General features: G+C 41.0%; 1 protein-coding gene across 3 annotated transcripts in view; it reads right to left on the reverse strand.

Annotated features, from left to right (window-relative positions):
* arhgef4 (Rho guanine nucleotide exchange factor (GEF) 4) overlaps window positions 1-15,922 on the reverse strand; it is a 109,754-nt gene that overhangs the window by 11,279 nt on the left and 82,553 nt on the right. For all 3 annotated transcript variants that reach the window (XM_029528939.1, XM_029528940.1, XM_029528941.1), the window contains 3 exons: window positions 12,991-13,142; window positions 2,486-2,665; window positions 2,005-2,205 (listed from right to left, as the gene is read on the reverse strand). In XM_029528939.1, the coding sequence (XP_029384799.1) occupies window positions 2,005-2,205; window positions 2,486-2,665; window positions 12,991-13,142 (533 nt within the window). The remainder of the gene's footprint in view (window positions 1-2,004; window positions 2,206-2,485; window positions 2,666-12,990; window positions 13,143-15,922) is intronic.

A 15,922-nucleotide genomic window follows, 5' to 3' on the forward strand; every position in this document is an offset into this window, starting at 1 on the left:
AAATCAAACCTGAGATGTCCATAAATTAAGTTATGTTTAATAAAATGGAATGACACAGGGTAAAAGTACTGAACACACTTACTTAAATTTATTTAATACTTTGTACAAAAGCCTTTGTTGGTAATAACAGTTTCAAGACACCTCCTGGATGAAGAAACTAGTTGCATGCATTGCTCAGGTGTGATTTTGGCCCATTCTTCCACACAAACAGTCTTCAAATCTTGGAGGTTCCATGGGCCTCTTCTATGAACTCTAATCTTTAGTTCTTTCCATAGATTTTCTATTGGATTCAAGTCAGGTGATTGGCTGGGCCATTCTAGCAGCTTTATTTTCTTTCTCTGAAACCAAGTGGGAGTTTCCTTGGCTGTGTGTTTGGGATCATTATCTTGCTGAAATATCCACCCTTGTTTCATCTTCACCATCCTGGTAGATGGCAATAGATTTTTATCAAGAATGTCCCGGTACATTTTTCATTTCATCCTTCCTTAAATGACATGAATGTGCTGTGCCATTTCACCTCCAAACATGTTGTGTATTATGGCATCCAAAGAGTTCAATTTTGGTCTCATCTGACCAGACTATTTTCTCTCAGTATTTCACAGGCTTGTCTAAATGTTGTGCAGCAAACTTTAGCAAACATGTTTTTTCTTCAGCAATGGGGTCTTGCGTGGTGAGCGTGCATACAGGCCATGGCTGTTGAGTGCGTTACTTATTGTTTTCTTTGAAACAATTGTACCTGCTAATTCCTGGTCTTTCTGAAGCTCTCCACAATTGGTCCTTCGCTCTTGGACAACTCTGCTGATAATTCTTTTGACTCCTCTGTCAGAAAATCTTGCGAGGAGCACCTGGTTTATGGTGAAATGATACTATTTCCCCTTCCGGATTATGGCCCAAACAGTGCTCAGTGGAACATTCAGAAGTTTAGAAATCCTTCTGCAACCAATGCCATCAGTATGTTTTGCAACAATAAAGGTGTGAAGGTCTTGAGAGAGTTCTTTGCTTTTACCCATCATAAGATGTTTCATGTGTGACACCTTAGCAATGAGACACCTTTTTATAGGCCATCAATTAGGACTGAACCAGCTGATATAAATTTGCACTGACAGGGGGCTGGATTGCTTTCTGATTACTGATAGATTTCAACTGCTGTCTTGGCTTTTGGTGCCTTTTGCATCTCCATTTCTTTTCCCTGTGTCATTCCATTTTATCACACATAACTTAATTTATGGACATCTAAAGTTTGATTGCTTTGCTAGTGTGGGTTGCATGTGTTGTTACTGAAATCTGGTGAAAATTTCATGCCAGCAGCACGTTTAGAAATATATTTACTGAGAAAAATGGGGACGTGTTCAATACTTATTTTACCTGCTGCAGCTACAGTTAGTATGCATACCTCAGTAGAAGAAAGGGCAGGACAGACACAATATTTAAAATTTGCATTGCTTTCCATGACAGTTCTTGGTGAGTCAAGATGCTGAGTCGAGATGTTTCTTCTTGGCTGCTGAGTACGCAGCTGTTAATCCTAATATTAGTTTAGTAACAATGGCAAAACCTACAAAAAGTTCATTTCAGAACTGCACATCTCTGACACGTAGGTCTGCGATGTGTTTGTTGTGAACCCTGAAGCTTGTATTGGTTACCAATGGATGGCACTGGATGACCTCTGGTTCTGTTGTTTTATGGAGTATGGACCATATTAAACATCTTTAAGACCACTTTCACCTTAGAGCTAGTTGTGCTGATGTTTGTGTGAGATTGAAAACCAACACAGGTCTTGGCTTGTCTAGGTTCTGTGTTGTCAACAACTGGAGTAAGTTTCCTGAAATCCAAACATTTATGGTTTGGAAATAACTTTTGGAGTTTAGCTTTTCGGTTGATCAAAGTCAGAGACTGGCCAGCCAATCAGGGATGGGTGTTTTCCATGGTCATGTTAAAGGGTCTACCTGATAAATAAACAAGACTTTTAAAGAAGGACTTGACAACAGTGTTTCAAGTCATCCATACCTCACAGATGTCTTTCAGGTGCTTGATGTAGTCTCTCTCTGTACTCATGATCTCATTGATGACATTGGTCCTCATCTGCTCCTTGCAGGGTAAACCAGGCCCCAGTAACAAGCCCAGACCTGCCTGGTCCTCCTCTCCAGCGTGCGTCTCCTCCAAATGGGCCAGGTACTCCTCTATTGGCTCATCCTGGTTCACACGCAACTGAGAACAGAGACAACTGTTAAAAATGTGGGAGGATTTATGATTTCCACACAAAGAAATATTTTTACATTTTCTCCAAAGAGAAAACTCACACAGGTGCAATCTGCAGTTTAAATTTTGTAATAGCTTTTGGGACAATATAACAAAAAAATAATTTTGATGACCCTTGAGTGTTTCTTTTTACATCAGACTCTTGTATGAAAACACTAAATAGCTGTAGTAATTAATGAAGCAGTGTAAAAGCCGTATGGCCAGTAATCCAGGACCAAGTTTGTCTCACCCTCACAAAGCTTGCAGGAAACCAGCCCTCGCTGTCCATGATGCGACCCCACCACCACTCCTTGTTTGTGGCATCCACTACTTCAATAACATCCCCAGCCTTGAAACCAAGCTCCTGGTCGTCCATGGTGACATGATCCCAGAGTGCCTCGGCGTACACCACACTGCCATCACTGATCAGCTGCGGGAGAAACGGCAAAGAAAGGGCACGGGTTTGAGGACATGGTGTTGAGACTTGCCACAACATGCACTGTAATATCGTAATTGCAACATGAACACTGTCATCCAGTGACTATCAAAGGTCAACTACCAACCAACTAAAATGACTCAGGATAGTCTTCACTGTTGTAACATGACACAGTCTTTGTGCAATACCTTCTTCAATTCATCAGGTTAATTATATATCATTAACATTTAGCACATGTAACCATTTATTAAATATTATATATAACAATATTATTTTTACTTATCCCTCTTGTTTCCCACAGTCTGAGAAATTAGGATGATTTGATTGCAGTAAGTGAGACTAGAGGGTTGTTCATGTGCTGAAACTCAGCCTGAAGCTGGCTGAAACATGGCATGAAGAAAAAATAACTTTTATTTTTGGGGTGCATTCAACATGTTTTGTATGATGCTGTACCTCACACCCATATGATTTCACTGACAAGATTGTAGAGGAACTTTACCAGCGTCAGTTTGACTGCCAAAGAAAAAAAAAAAAAAAAAAATCATAATCTGATGCTCTTTGGGAGCTGTCACAGGTCTGAGTAAAAAATAAAGGTTGTGTCTGTTAAGAATTGACCGACGGTATTGAGTTTAAAAGAGTATGGGTGTTTACAAACTTAGGGTGGTGATTGAACCCTCCTGACTGCCTCTCTCTGTCCTTCTCAAAGCAGCTGTTCAAAGTAGATGGCCATCCATCCTGAGTTTGGTTCTGCTCAAGGCATCTGCCTCTTAAAAGAACTCTTTTTTTTCTCACTACTGTCTCCATGTGCCTGCCCTTGAGTGTCGAATGTTGTGCGTCTTTGCAAATAAATTTATGAAGCTCTATTTGAAAATTGCCCTGAAATGATTTCTGTTCTGATTTGGCGCCATACAAATAAAAATTGACTTGATGACGAGACAGGATGTCTCTCACAAACAGAAACTTGGAAGTTAGACAGTGTAATCTAGTTTTCTGATTCAGCTGATACGATTGATTTGTTGATAAAGTAAAGACAAACTGCTGCGAAGCTAAGTAACCAGCTGTAATGGAGCAATAATGTTATTTATTTATTCACCTGATGAAGATAAGTTCAATATTCAATCTGTTTTAGCTTCATATTTGGTCTCTACCACTCCATTATCCCACTCTTAAGCTACTTCACTCAGTTCACCAGCTCATCTCTTAACTGTGCCTATCTGCTGTTTGCTGCTGAGTGGGTAGTGCACAGCCATTTTTCTACAGCTTTTCTCTGCAGACAGCTGCAAGCTCTGTCTCAAAATAATACTGAGTGGTGAGATTGAACCAAAATACTTAAGTTGTTGGGCACCTTTAAAATGTCTCTAGGTTAATTGACATGATCCCTTTCACATTGCTGTATTGTTTTAGATGCGGTAACAGATTCCCTCTGTCAGTGCAGCCTGTTTTGATGTCAGGAGGTTACAGACTGACCCAGCAGGTGCCAAAGGTCCTTCGGTAGCACCATAATAACCGTACTGCCCTTACACAGGCTACCTCCAAGACTCAGGCTGAGATGAAGAAACAGTAGAGGGAAGATGAAGTACACGATAGGGAGGAAGAGGAGGCAGAAACACGCAGGATATGGAGCCAGTGTGACTGATGAAGATACTGCAGTGGACATATTTCACACTGTGTTCTATGCACCACAAACATGGCCCAAAGCTCCACAGAGGCCATCCATTACACTGCTCAGCCTCTCACTCCCGCAGAGGCAACGCAAATCTTGTTGCACCACATCAGCCCCCCCACATCCCTCCTCTCTGCGGGCATGTCTTTTCAAAGAATGCAAGAAGAAATCTGGATGTCTTCCGTCCCACCTCACCAATGCTGCTGAATGCAAGACGCTTTTACATTTTTCTCTAAGCGATGTGTCTCTCAGCTCCACTGATCCATCATGGCGACGAAGAAAACAGATGATGTGGCTGTTGCCTAGCAACACACCCACACTGTCTTGCTTCTCTGCCACCTTTCTCTATAGATTCCTCTTTCAGTACATGACACCACAATATTCTCTCATGAAATGTTATGATAGCAAACCAGCTACATGTAGATAACAGGTTGGGGATAGTGACAGTGGTCAGTACGTCACTGCTTTCACAACCGAGCCCCCATTCCACCATCATGTGGTCAAGACATAGGCATTTTTGTTAACGATTCATGTTTAATCTATGCCATGAGAATATTCTATTACCAAGCTTGCATTACTGCCAGATTTAGATCATTTTACCTCTACAGGCCTCTACATTGAATTTAAATGAAAACAGTCTGTTAAGGTTCACAGACCTGTACAACCTGAGCTGACCCTGAACCCTAGTCCAGCATGGACATTGCCTCATTTGGAGGGGTCAGTACCCAAAAAGACTGGGAGCAGCTGGCTTATTTCAAACCTTAGACACATTTCAAATGGCATAATCAAGCGATGCTCCGAAAACAATACAGCAGCAAGCTCAAATGAGGTGTCCCAATGTGACAGTCACCCATTTTTAAAACTATAATAAGTGATTTATTAACATTAGGAGTCAAAAACAAACTCACGGTTGTACATTCATGAGATACCATCAGCTTGTCATATTCTGCTTGGTCACAGGTTATTGTAGAAGTACAGAAACATTACAATCCCGTATTTCAGACCATATGATTAATCTAAAACCAATATCCATGTTCATTTATTCGGTCAGTGGTTTTAATAAAAAAAGGAAATATTATTTTGCCATTTGGATTTTTTATATTTTTGTTTTACGTAATACAGGATACAATGAGGTCTTTAATTTCATATTCAAAAACATTTCCCTGACTTAATAACTTTGACTTGGAGAACAGATAATACTCATATATTTACATAATCAACTAGTTGTTTCTTTAATTGCAGAATTTAGCATACTGCCTGTTTCATCAGCTAGAACAACACCACCCTTCTCCTGGACATTAAACCGGATAGAGGGAAAAATAAGCTGCTTCTCTTCTTAGTAAATTTCATTGAAATATAAGCATGTTTCCCTTTTTTCTCCAGAGCATTAAAATTTCCAACCCCTCAAGTACAAACGTTGAGCAAACTGCTCAAAAAAAGAAAAAGTTTAAGTGAAAGATTGAAGTTACAATTCTTCATTATTATACTGACTCACAAACTGACAACTCACAAAAATAACGTTTAAAATGTCAAAGATCTCTACAGGCCTCCTAAGTTGATTAAGAGCAGATCCTGGATCTTAAATGACTGCAGTCCAGAAACAGAGCCAAGCCCGCTTTGCTGAGAGCTGGTGGTTCTTTGGGGTTATTTTCAGTGGTTGACAGTAACAAAGTAAATTTACTTAAATATTGTACTTAAGTACAGTTTTTGAGGAACTTTACTTTACTTGAGTGATTCACTTTTTGGAAACTTTGTACTTACTCCACTACATTTGATACATTTGTACCCTAACCCTACTTTCATTTCTGTTAAATACTTGTTACATTTGCATTACAGAATGTAAGTTGCAACACCACATGAATTTCTAGAGAACTCAAGTGGTGTTGCTATCGCTGTCCCTCATGCATGTGCCACTCAGTTTGGGTGATGAGCTTGCAGGTAAAATTTAGCTGGGAGAGGAAAGGTGATCCACTTCAGCTGTGCTCTGTAAGTCATGGCTTCGGCAGGCAATGGAGATGAAGCTGCTCCTGGTCTTTCTGATCATCCGTGGCCATACCTGAACACCATGTTTGAACTCACAGAGCTAAAGAATGATTTTTATTGTTTTAAATTTGTTATTTGTTGAATGAGGATTTCACATATAGGCTTCCTTCCCAGCTGTGTCCAACCTGTCTCTCAAGCTAAACAAGCCAAAGCTGAACAAAAACTTCTTCCACTTTGAGCAACAGACTAAAGGGAGGAGAGGAGAGAGGGAAAGGAGTGGAGAGGGGAGGGAAAGGATTGGAGCAAAAGAGGAGGCAGAATGAGGAGAGAAATGCAGAGGAAAATTTGCACTTTTGGACTGTTACCCCAAATAAAACCTCCTGTCTTTGGCTTTCAGTTTACAAAGGTTTTGTCACTGAACTAAGAAGTTTATTATAACTTATTTTATTTAACATTTTAGCTTTGAACAGGGTTGGTTTTCTTTTTTATAAAAAGAACAAGACACTTACAGTGTTGGTCCTTTTGTCAGTTTGGGTTTCTATAGTATTTGCTTCTTATTCAATATTTCAATTTAGTTCAAACCATTTAATTCACTGCATTATTTTAGAGCTAGAATTTTTGAATGCACCTTTTCAGGACACCTTGTGTTGCGATGAAAAGTACTTTGAATACTTTAGTATTTTTAAAAGGAAGTGCTCCTGTACTTTTACTCAAGTCATAGTTTAACTTGGGATACTTTAACTTTTATTAGCGTAACATTTGTCCAGGTGGATATGTACTTTGAGTCAAGTACTGGAGCTGTGCACTTTGTCCACGACTGGTAATTTTACATGCATCATTAAGTAATTTCACATAGAAACACTGAGTTTTTCCACTAATTATTTGCAGTGCCTTTTCTTTGACATTTTTATTCCCCAACAGCTGTTGAACTACTGTCAATGAAAAACTTCCTACACAGATGTACTGAATTAAAAGCCTTCCATTGGCTCAAAGAGCTAATATGGAGTTACAGGGAGTGATCGGCTCATCAAACAAAGAGGTGGAAGGCGTTATAAGTAATTCTCTAAGTAATGCACTTTATATTGAGTTAATCAACACAACTGGCAAACTTAGTAGAAAAGATATGGAGTGTCAACATAAAATGTTGACATTTTATGTTTAATGTCATTTGTGAACTTTTTTAAAAAAATGAATTTATTTTGGGGTGTGACAAAATTCTTTTTGAGAAGAGAAGGAAGAGATTATATAAGTTTATATTTTTCTGTTGTATCAAGTTAAAAAAAAATCCCAACAGGTTGGAAAAATATGTATGTGTGAGAAGAGTGGTTGGGATCCATTCTCATGGGTCTCTTTTAGCTTTCCTCTCTTGTTTACCAGAACAAACTCCTACACTGCAGACCCATTTTGCAATTTAGCAGCAGTAGCTAATGTCAATATGCGACTGTTCCACTGTAAAAAGCTGCTTCTGATGATATTTGTATTATTCTACTGTTATTACTTTTTAATCAATGTTCTATTACACTAGTGATAAAATTAAACCCTTCCTTCGAGTCTATTGAAGTTGTACATTCAGAACACAATTGGCCATGGTTATCTAAGAGCAGAGGACCTGTATCAGGGTCACCACAGAGTATGTTACATCACCTGAAAGACCTTTATTATTACTGTTGCTTTTAAGTTTGGTTCATCCACGCTACACACAGAGCAAAAGGAACTTACCAGAACAACTTCATACCTTTGTTCTGTGGATTATTCCTCTGAGCCATAAGCTCCATTTTTGCATGAAAGGTATTGAAGTGAGCCACAATGCTGCACTGACAACACACATGTATATAGCAGCACATGTTGCTTCAAATGCTCACTATAGAACAGTGTTATGAGCAGCATTCTGCATATTATCCCTGTCCTTTGTCATGTTTTCTATGTTGTCTTCTATGAGACATTTTTTTAAATGCATGTCTTCAGCAGGAACCAATGGGGTCATGGTGCTGAAGTGGCAGCATGGAAGTTAGGAAGTAGTGAGACACAAGTCAGACCAGACCACCTTTGGCTTTTGTTGATGGTAAACACAGAATAGAGAGAAGCTTTTTCATTCAAGCAAAACAACCTGAGTCCCATCAGGTGTATATCAGGAACACAGAGGAAGACATGTTTTCTGCAGCCCCCGTGCTCACACATTCTACTTGTTTACATGTTTATGAGGACACACATGAACACACATCCTTCATTCTCACAGTAATGATCTTTCGCCACGTCGTTGTACCTGTGCTCTGCTGCTGCCATGTTGGACACCCATCAATCCAAACAGCCCCGTTCATCAACAGGGCAGTCCTCCTCTGCTTTGGGTCCGTCTGTTATTCAGTTTATCTGGTCTTATCCTCCATGTAAAAATGTCTACTTGTGTGTGAGAGTTTGTCTGTGTGTGTGTGTGTGTGTGTGTGTGTGTGTGTGTGTGTAAGAGAGTGTTGAGTGTGCGTGCGTGCTCTACTGGAAGGCCAGCAGGAACATGAGCACCACATTGATGATGATCAGCAGCATCATGATGAGGAACACCACCACCTTCTGGGTCTCTGGGGGGAGGTTGCAGCGCAGCATGGTGTTGAAGAATCCCATCCTCTGCCTGCTCCACCTCCCCGAGCCGCTACCGCGAGCCATCAGTCCCCTGGCCTCCTCCTCTTCCTCCTCCTCAGCACCGCCGCCCCTCCCCCGTCGCCTTTCCCTCAGCGCTGAGCCTCCACACCACACAGCGTCACCCCGTCCTCCTCCTCGACGGTCTCCGTCGCTGTCTTCTAGTGCTGTGCTCCTCCTCCGCTCGGCTCTGGCGGTCGCCTCCTCTGCTTCTCCTGCCACTTTGCCGGTGCCCAGCGTTGCCCCGGCCTGCCAGTGGAGGCTGGGTGCCTATCTGTGTCAGTGTGTATGAATCTGGGCTCCGTGAAGCTTTTTGTGTGTTATGTGCTGAGCATCTCCCTCCTCCTCCTCCTCTTGTACTCCCTTTTTCCTCTTTGAGGAACAGGCGCCTCCCCTCTCTCCTTCTCCCTTCCACCAATTTGTCTTCTTCCTTCAGGTTCCTTGTCTCTCTCCTTCTCTCTCGGTCAGGATGTCAGGATGAAAGATGGTGGACGGGATGCTGCATCTCCCCGGTTTATGCTCATGCCTCCTTTTCCTTTTATTCCTCCGTCCTCTTGCTTTCTGGCTTGTTTTCTCAGTCTAGCCTACATATGCTCAGGCGTTTCCACCTCTAAAAACAACCAACCATTTGTTCTCCCTCCGGCTTCTCTTTTTCTCCCCCCTCTTCTTGTCCCTCCGATTCTGGCCACCTTTTCTCTCCGTTAAGCTCCTGTTAAAATGGAGCTCGGTGTTCTGCCTGGAGCTGTGCTGCCTGAGCCATCTATCTAACTACCAGGATAACCCTCTTTTCTTTTTTTTCCTTTTCTTCCCTTCCTTTTTTGTCTGCCCACCCTTGCACGGCCAGTAGCCAATCAAAATGTAGAATGTGTCAGCGTATCCTGGATACCAGAGTAGCTGAGGCAGGGCCATAGCAACCTCTATGAGGGTGAGAATGCGGGGTGGGCTGGATTGTTGGGATGAGAGGGATGGGGGGAGCGATATGATGGAGGCCATGCAGAATAATGGATGGATCTCAAGAGAAATAGTTTGTGTGTGTGTGTGTGTGTGTGTGTGTGTGTGTGTGTGTGTGCGCGCGCGTGTGTGTGCATGTGCAGGGTATAATAGCTAATAGTCCCATTCATAAGCATTTATATTGGTTTAATAGTTTGATATATTTAATATATAATATATAATAATAATATATTTAAGTAACAATAGAAATAAATGATTGACAGAGTTTATATTACAGCTGTACCTTCACTGTGTCATTTTTTCAGTCTGGTGCTGCTCTATCAAATCTGCAGATGACGTGAATCATCACAATCAAGTCCCAATTATATAGTTTCTTAAAAAAAATAAAAAATAATTAGCTGTACTGCTTTTAATAAAGGGTTTTATTAGAAAGGCATTAGGCCTGATGGATTGTATTGTCAAAATGCACTTTCAGACAATAGATAGAGTTCAGTGTAGCCAAGGTATAAGATATATCCAAATAGCAGTACCCAGGCCAGAAAGGGACCAAAGTCTGGGAGCCTGGGCCTTAGAGAGGCAGTCTTAATAGACTCTATACTTAATTTCCTCCATGACGTTATCAAGGGTGAGTTTTACTGAATTCACCTCACCTTTTTAAATTATACTAAAGCTTAAACTTCTTTACAAATAGGGGCATGGCCGTTGAGTGACAGGTTGGTGAGTGTATGCTGTCATCTGCTATGGTAGCTGAACAGTTGAAGGAAATTAAAGCAAAGATGAAAACCACGGAGTGCACAGAGCCAGTCAATCCCCAGAGACAATAATGAATGCATAGCATTTTATGCATGTGTGATTATGGTATTTCCTGGATTTTTAGTCAATGAACTTGTAGCAACTGACCTGGGGAAGTCAGTGAGCCGTTGCCTTCCCTGCCTCCATTTCTCCATGGACCTGACCTCAATACGCAGGTGGAATCAACGCAACAAACCTACAACATGCTCTTCTCTCCATTTCCAAACATCAGGACGACACACGAACATTACAAATTATTAATAAAAACAACAACAACAACGACATCCTCCTTGATTTCACGGGTGAATTATTCAAATTGTTTTGTTGGACCATCAGACAAAGATATCAAGTCTACAATGGTGTAAAATGAGGCAAATGTTGACACACAGCTGCCCCCACACCTTCATGAGCCTCCTCTGATTCAGCCCTCCTTTCCTATGCAGCAAGGACACTCTACTAGAAACCACACAGCACATTATTGAACCATACTATTTAACTCCTTGTGTTCCTTGATCACAGCTGCCACTGACCCACAGGATGGCAGCAAAGTGCTAACTCTGTGCAGTCTAACTAACACTCGGGAGGAGGAGGAGGAGGAGGAGGAGGAGGAGGAGGAGGAGGAGGAGGAGGAGGAAGAAGAAGAAGAAGAAGAAGAAGAAGAAGAAGAAGAAGAAGAAGAAGAAGAAGAAGAAGAAGAAGAAGAAGAAGAAGAAGAAGAAGAAGAAGAAGAAGAAGAAGAAGAAGAAGAAGAAGAAGAAGAAGAAGAAGAAGAAAGAAGAAGAAGAAGAAGAAGAAGAAGAAGAAGAAGAAGAAGAAGAAGAAGAAGAAGAAGAAGAAGAAGAAGAAGAAGAAGAAGAAGACTGGTGCTTGGATATCTATTTTGATTAGCTGTCAATCTGTCACCAGAACCCAATTAAACAGGGTGTAGAGAAACCACAGCAGAAAGAGGGAGAACTCTGGGTAAATTATAACAGGTCTGGATTCTGTGACAGATTATTTAAGTGTTTGACTGAAGGGCATTTTGGAAGTCAAGAGTAGTGTCTGCAAGACATTTTTTTTTTGTTTGTTGTTGTTTTGTTTGCAGTGCCATATTGTGAGTGAGTGAATGTATCTATCTATCAGCTCTACTGAGATTAAACATAAGCAGAATCCAGAGCAGGTATCCATGACAACCAAATAATGCAGCAACCTCAGAGATTGTTTTTACTATTACTCTCAGCCAAAAGGCAACCAGAGCCATTTTCAGTTCTCTGCTGAGGCCAGCCTCCACTCAATGCAGCATTTTGGTCAAACAGCAAACATTCTTTGTAAATTGCCATTTAGTGCCATCTCCTTCAGGTTCAGTGCACCTTGGGGGTGAAAACGAACATTTTAGAAGAATCGGCTTTATATGAAATACTGACTTTTTTAAAAATGGACAGGGAGTCATCCATTGACAGACCTTTTTCCCTCAACAATGGACATGAATACCAATTCACACAAAATTTAGATACAACAGTGAACCAACATTTTTATTCCTACATAGCGATTCAGAAACACGTTCACATAAACCAGTGGCTGTCGAATTGATGGGGGAGCTAATCTGACCAACTTAGTTTTTCCTTCCATCTATATCAATAATTTTTATATCTACACTTTATTATGCTTTGATGAATATGTGGGTTAAATGTAGTTAAAATTGTTGAAAACACATCCACACTGGGGCTGTAAACTCAACTACACATACTTCCTCGTTATAAAACATGAATTACGCCTTGTGCCTTGCCCAGCAAGGCTGTTTGCTCCTGGTAGACAGGTGAAACAGCTGACCATATCAAGATGATAAGAGGAAGAAATGGTAGTGTGTTAGCTACATGTTTTAGCTGATTCTCTGAGGAGTATCAGAACAGTCTGCTTAGTAAATTGGTCACACTGTTTGTTCGCTTTCTAACTGGCAGTGGCTGACACAGTGTTAGTCTGGTATTCTAACTCGAACTCTCACCACTGACAAAGTGTCAGTGACTGGCGAAAGAGCAGATCCGGATCGTTAGCAGAGGTCGAGTTAGAGAGACTCAGCCACATGTTTGCGCCTCAGACAGACTTAAACTCAAAGTCGATCAGACATTTCAGAACAGTAAGTGAAGTCTTCTAGATGTTTATTCTGTTTGTTAGCTGTAATTCCAAGGTGGGAATACATAATCATGTTATTGCTTATTTCACTTTTGATATGTCCAGTATTATATAAAAAAAAACAACATATGGGTGTTAACAATCAAAAATACCCATCATCTGGTCTTAGAGGTTGCATGTCCACAATGCCTACCTCATTGATGGCAAGTTGCTCCCCTCCTCCCCCTCCTGGATGCCCAAAACGATGTCCAGAACTGCGAAACTCTTCATATAATAAGTCCTCTTCGCTCCCAAGCTCATCTCCAAGCCCCGCCTTCTCTGACGCTCCATCTGGAATAACCACCGCTGGTTCACGAAAGAAAGGGAGGGGAGAGGGAATGGGGAGACAGAAAAAAAACACAGTTTTAAATTCTGCCTGAAACTGTGGGCAGAAGTGAAAACTGAGAGCACAGGCCACAATAAACATTTTTAGTGAGACAGATGACACAGACAGGCTTCAATTTAAAAAGCAGAAATATCCTCTGTCTTGAAAAAAAAAAATATATATATATATGAATAACAAAAATAATAATATTAAAAATCATTTTAATCATTTTAACCCAAATACAAATTGAGACATTCCCTAGAAGAGCTTAACAGCCCCACTCCATAAAAGTGTGCAATTGCCACAACCCAGTGGCTGCTGGGACAATAAGCCATGAAAAATAACACACTGAGAATAAACCTGAGGCCTGGGATGGCGTAGACACCCCCAGCAACTGTATGTCACTGTGCCAAAACAAAAGCCACAGGTGTTTTGCAATAATAGAAGAGAAACACAAGTTTTTAATAACTAGAATGGGATTTCCTTTTTCCTTATTTTAATAGCTCTAATATTACATCTACTGGTAATAGTACCACAATATCACCCATTGGATTGCAAACTTCTGGTGGATCTGACCTGCTCTGTGGTGTGCCCTCATTGTACGGCATCTTGCAGATTCTGTTACAGTCTGTCAAGCCACACCGTAATGCGTCTATTTTCCTGTTTTGTATTGAAGGAAACGCAAAACTAGAAACTGAGACATTGAAATTATTAGGAAAATGTTGTGTGAGCTAATGTAGAGGCATTTCCCCTAAGAATTCAATAAAAACTGACTAATTTTTGCAACCAGTGTTCATTAGATAGAATGCAGGTATTGGAGAATTTTCAGCATCAGCCCTGGAATCTATATTTATATTAATTGTGTCAGAATTATGAGATAATAGCCGTGACCGTGAGGAAAACGGGCAGCGTTTGCTTCAATTTTCATATACCGCACAACAGATCCACTTAGTGGATAATAAATATGGTTGAAACTATAAACACATGCAACTAACTCTTGAACATCCGTTTCAGTCATATTTACAATCTCAGAGTTTTTACAGAACGGCTACCAGCGATCACAGTGTACCCTGTCAATGACTTAGCCGTAACCATGGAGATCTTTCCCATCTCCGGCTTCCTACATCAGCAACTAACATCCATGGCAGCGCATAACATTTCAGGGAGCACAGTCTTTAATATATACATATGTTGTTTCTTGTCTGTTCATGACAAACAAGAATTGGTCATCTGATCTCATGCTGATATATATTTTTCACATTACTCTAAATTATAAGTTAAATATCCTCAATCAGCTGCCATATCCAGACTGATGCAGTGCTTTACCCAGTGTGGCTTTGTGCTTCTACAACATCCTCTGAACCGTCTGAATCCACTCCCTGGCTACCTGGCTGATCAGCTAAAAATACACTTGCTGTCACACCTCGTCATAGGCGTCACCCTTAGCTGCCTCACCGACAGCTGTTGCCACGGAAGATCTATCCGTGGTGACAAATCACCATTGAGACAGAGAGAGAAGGAGAGAGCAGGAAAAATGTAATGGAAGAGCACGTTGAGCCCCCTGGGCGACGTGGCAAAAACATGCACTTGGAAAGAAGACTCAGCTTTTAAAGAATGACGCACAATCGGATGCAGTTGGTTTGGTGGAGGGGGGACTTTTAAAAGTGAGCAGGATGCTATTTCCTCTCCTCAGTAAGCAGGGACAGTAAACAGTCCTCTACTGTCAACATCTGCCACAGTGCATACTGAGGATAATGTCGTCTTCTGAATTCACACAACTGCATCTGACATGCAACACCACCACTCTACTACCATGGAACTTGCAGGTGCTGCCCTCATGGGGGCAGTGTAGAAAGATGGAGGAGCTCTGGCTATTGACTGGCCCTTATTCATGTGCAGAGGGATGATGCAGTCAGGCTAACAGTAACATGGGGGGGGGGGCAATAAAACACAGCTCTATACGGCTGACTGGAGGCTCCTGAACCTAACTACCTCACTTAAGTCCTGCTCGTATTTACTGTTACATTACAACACCACACTCAGGTAAGAATCTGTAAATTGAATCTATCAGGGATTTCTCAAACAATTGTCTGTCATCATAGTGGCTCCTAACAACCGTAGCTTGCCATTAATAGCTGATATAACTTTGAAAGGGCCCTGGGGCAAACATTTTGTCTTGTGCGAGTACACTGATGCTTGCAAGTTCCTATTCAGTAGAATATACACAGGAGACACATGTCAACTTTATTATATGCCAAGAGACCAGTCAGAGTTCAGTATGCTCACAATACACATTCCCCTCAGTAGCAGTAATGGAATCTGATTCTTACCTTCACATCCACACATCTCTCTAGATTTAGTAGCTATCTGTTCATGTTTTCAGTCAGTTTAATTGTTTAGCTTCATTTGCACCACAGGGTCAGTCAGCCTATACATCCTATATATGTGTACACATACACACATATTTATAATGCAGAAATATAATGCAGATATAATGCAGAATAGGTTATAAGCCCAAAATGGGTCAAAGTAAAACATTGTTCAGAAGAAAAAGTGTGATATTATGGAAAGCTTTGATTAACTAAAGTGAATCATATGGCCAGGGCCTCATTAATGAGATACTGTGGCTCCAAATGACATCATAACTTGGCGTCTTTTTTGTCCAATAGGAGGAAGTATATCTTCCTCAAAACTTGATTTCCACATCTAAGACGCTTGGGGATCGTGTTTTTATTTTCTAGTTCTCCTCTAATTTTCCTTG

This window comes from Echeneis naucrates, chromosome 20 (genome assembly GCF_900963305.1).
Source record: "Echeneis naucrates chromosome 20, fEcheNa1.1, whole genome shotgun sequence".
Taxonomy (NCBI): Eukaryota; Metazoa; Chordata; class Actinopteri; order Carangiformes; family Echeneidae; genus Echeneis; species Echeneis naucrates.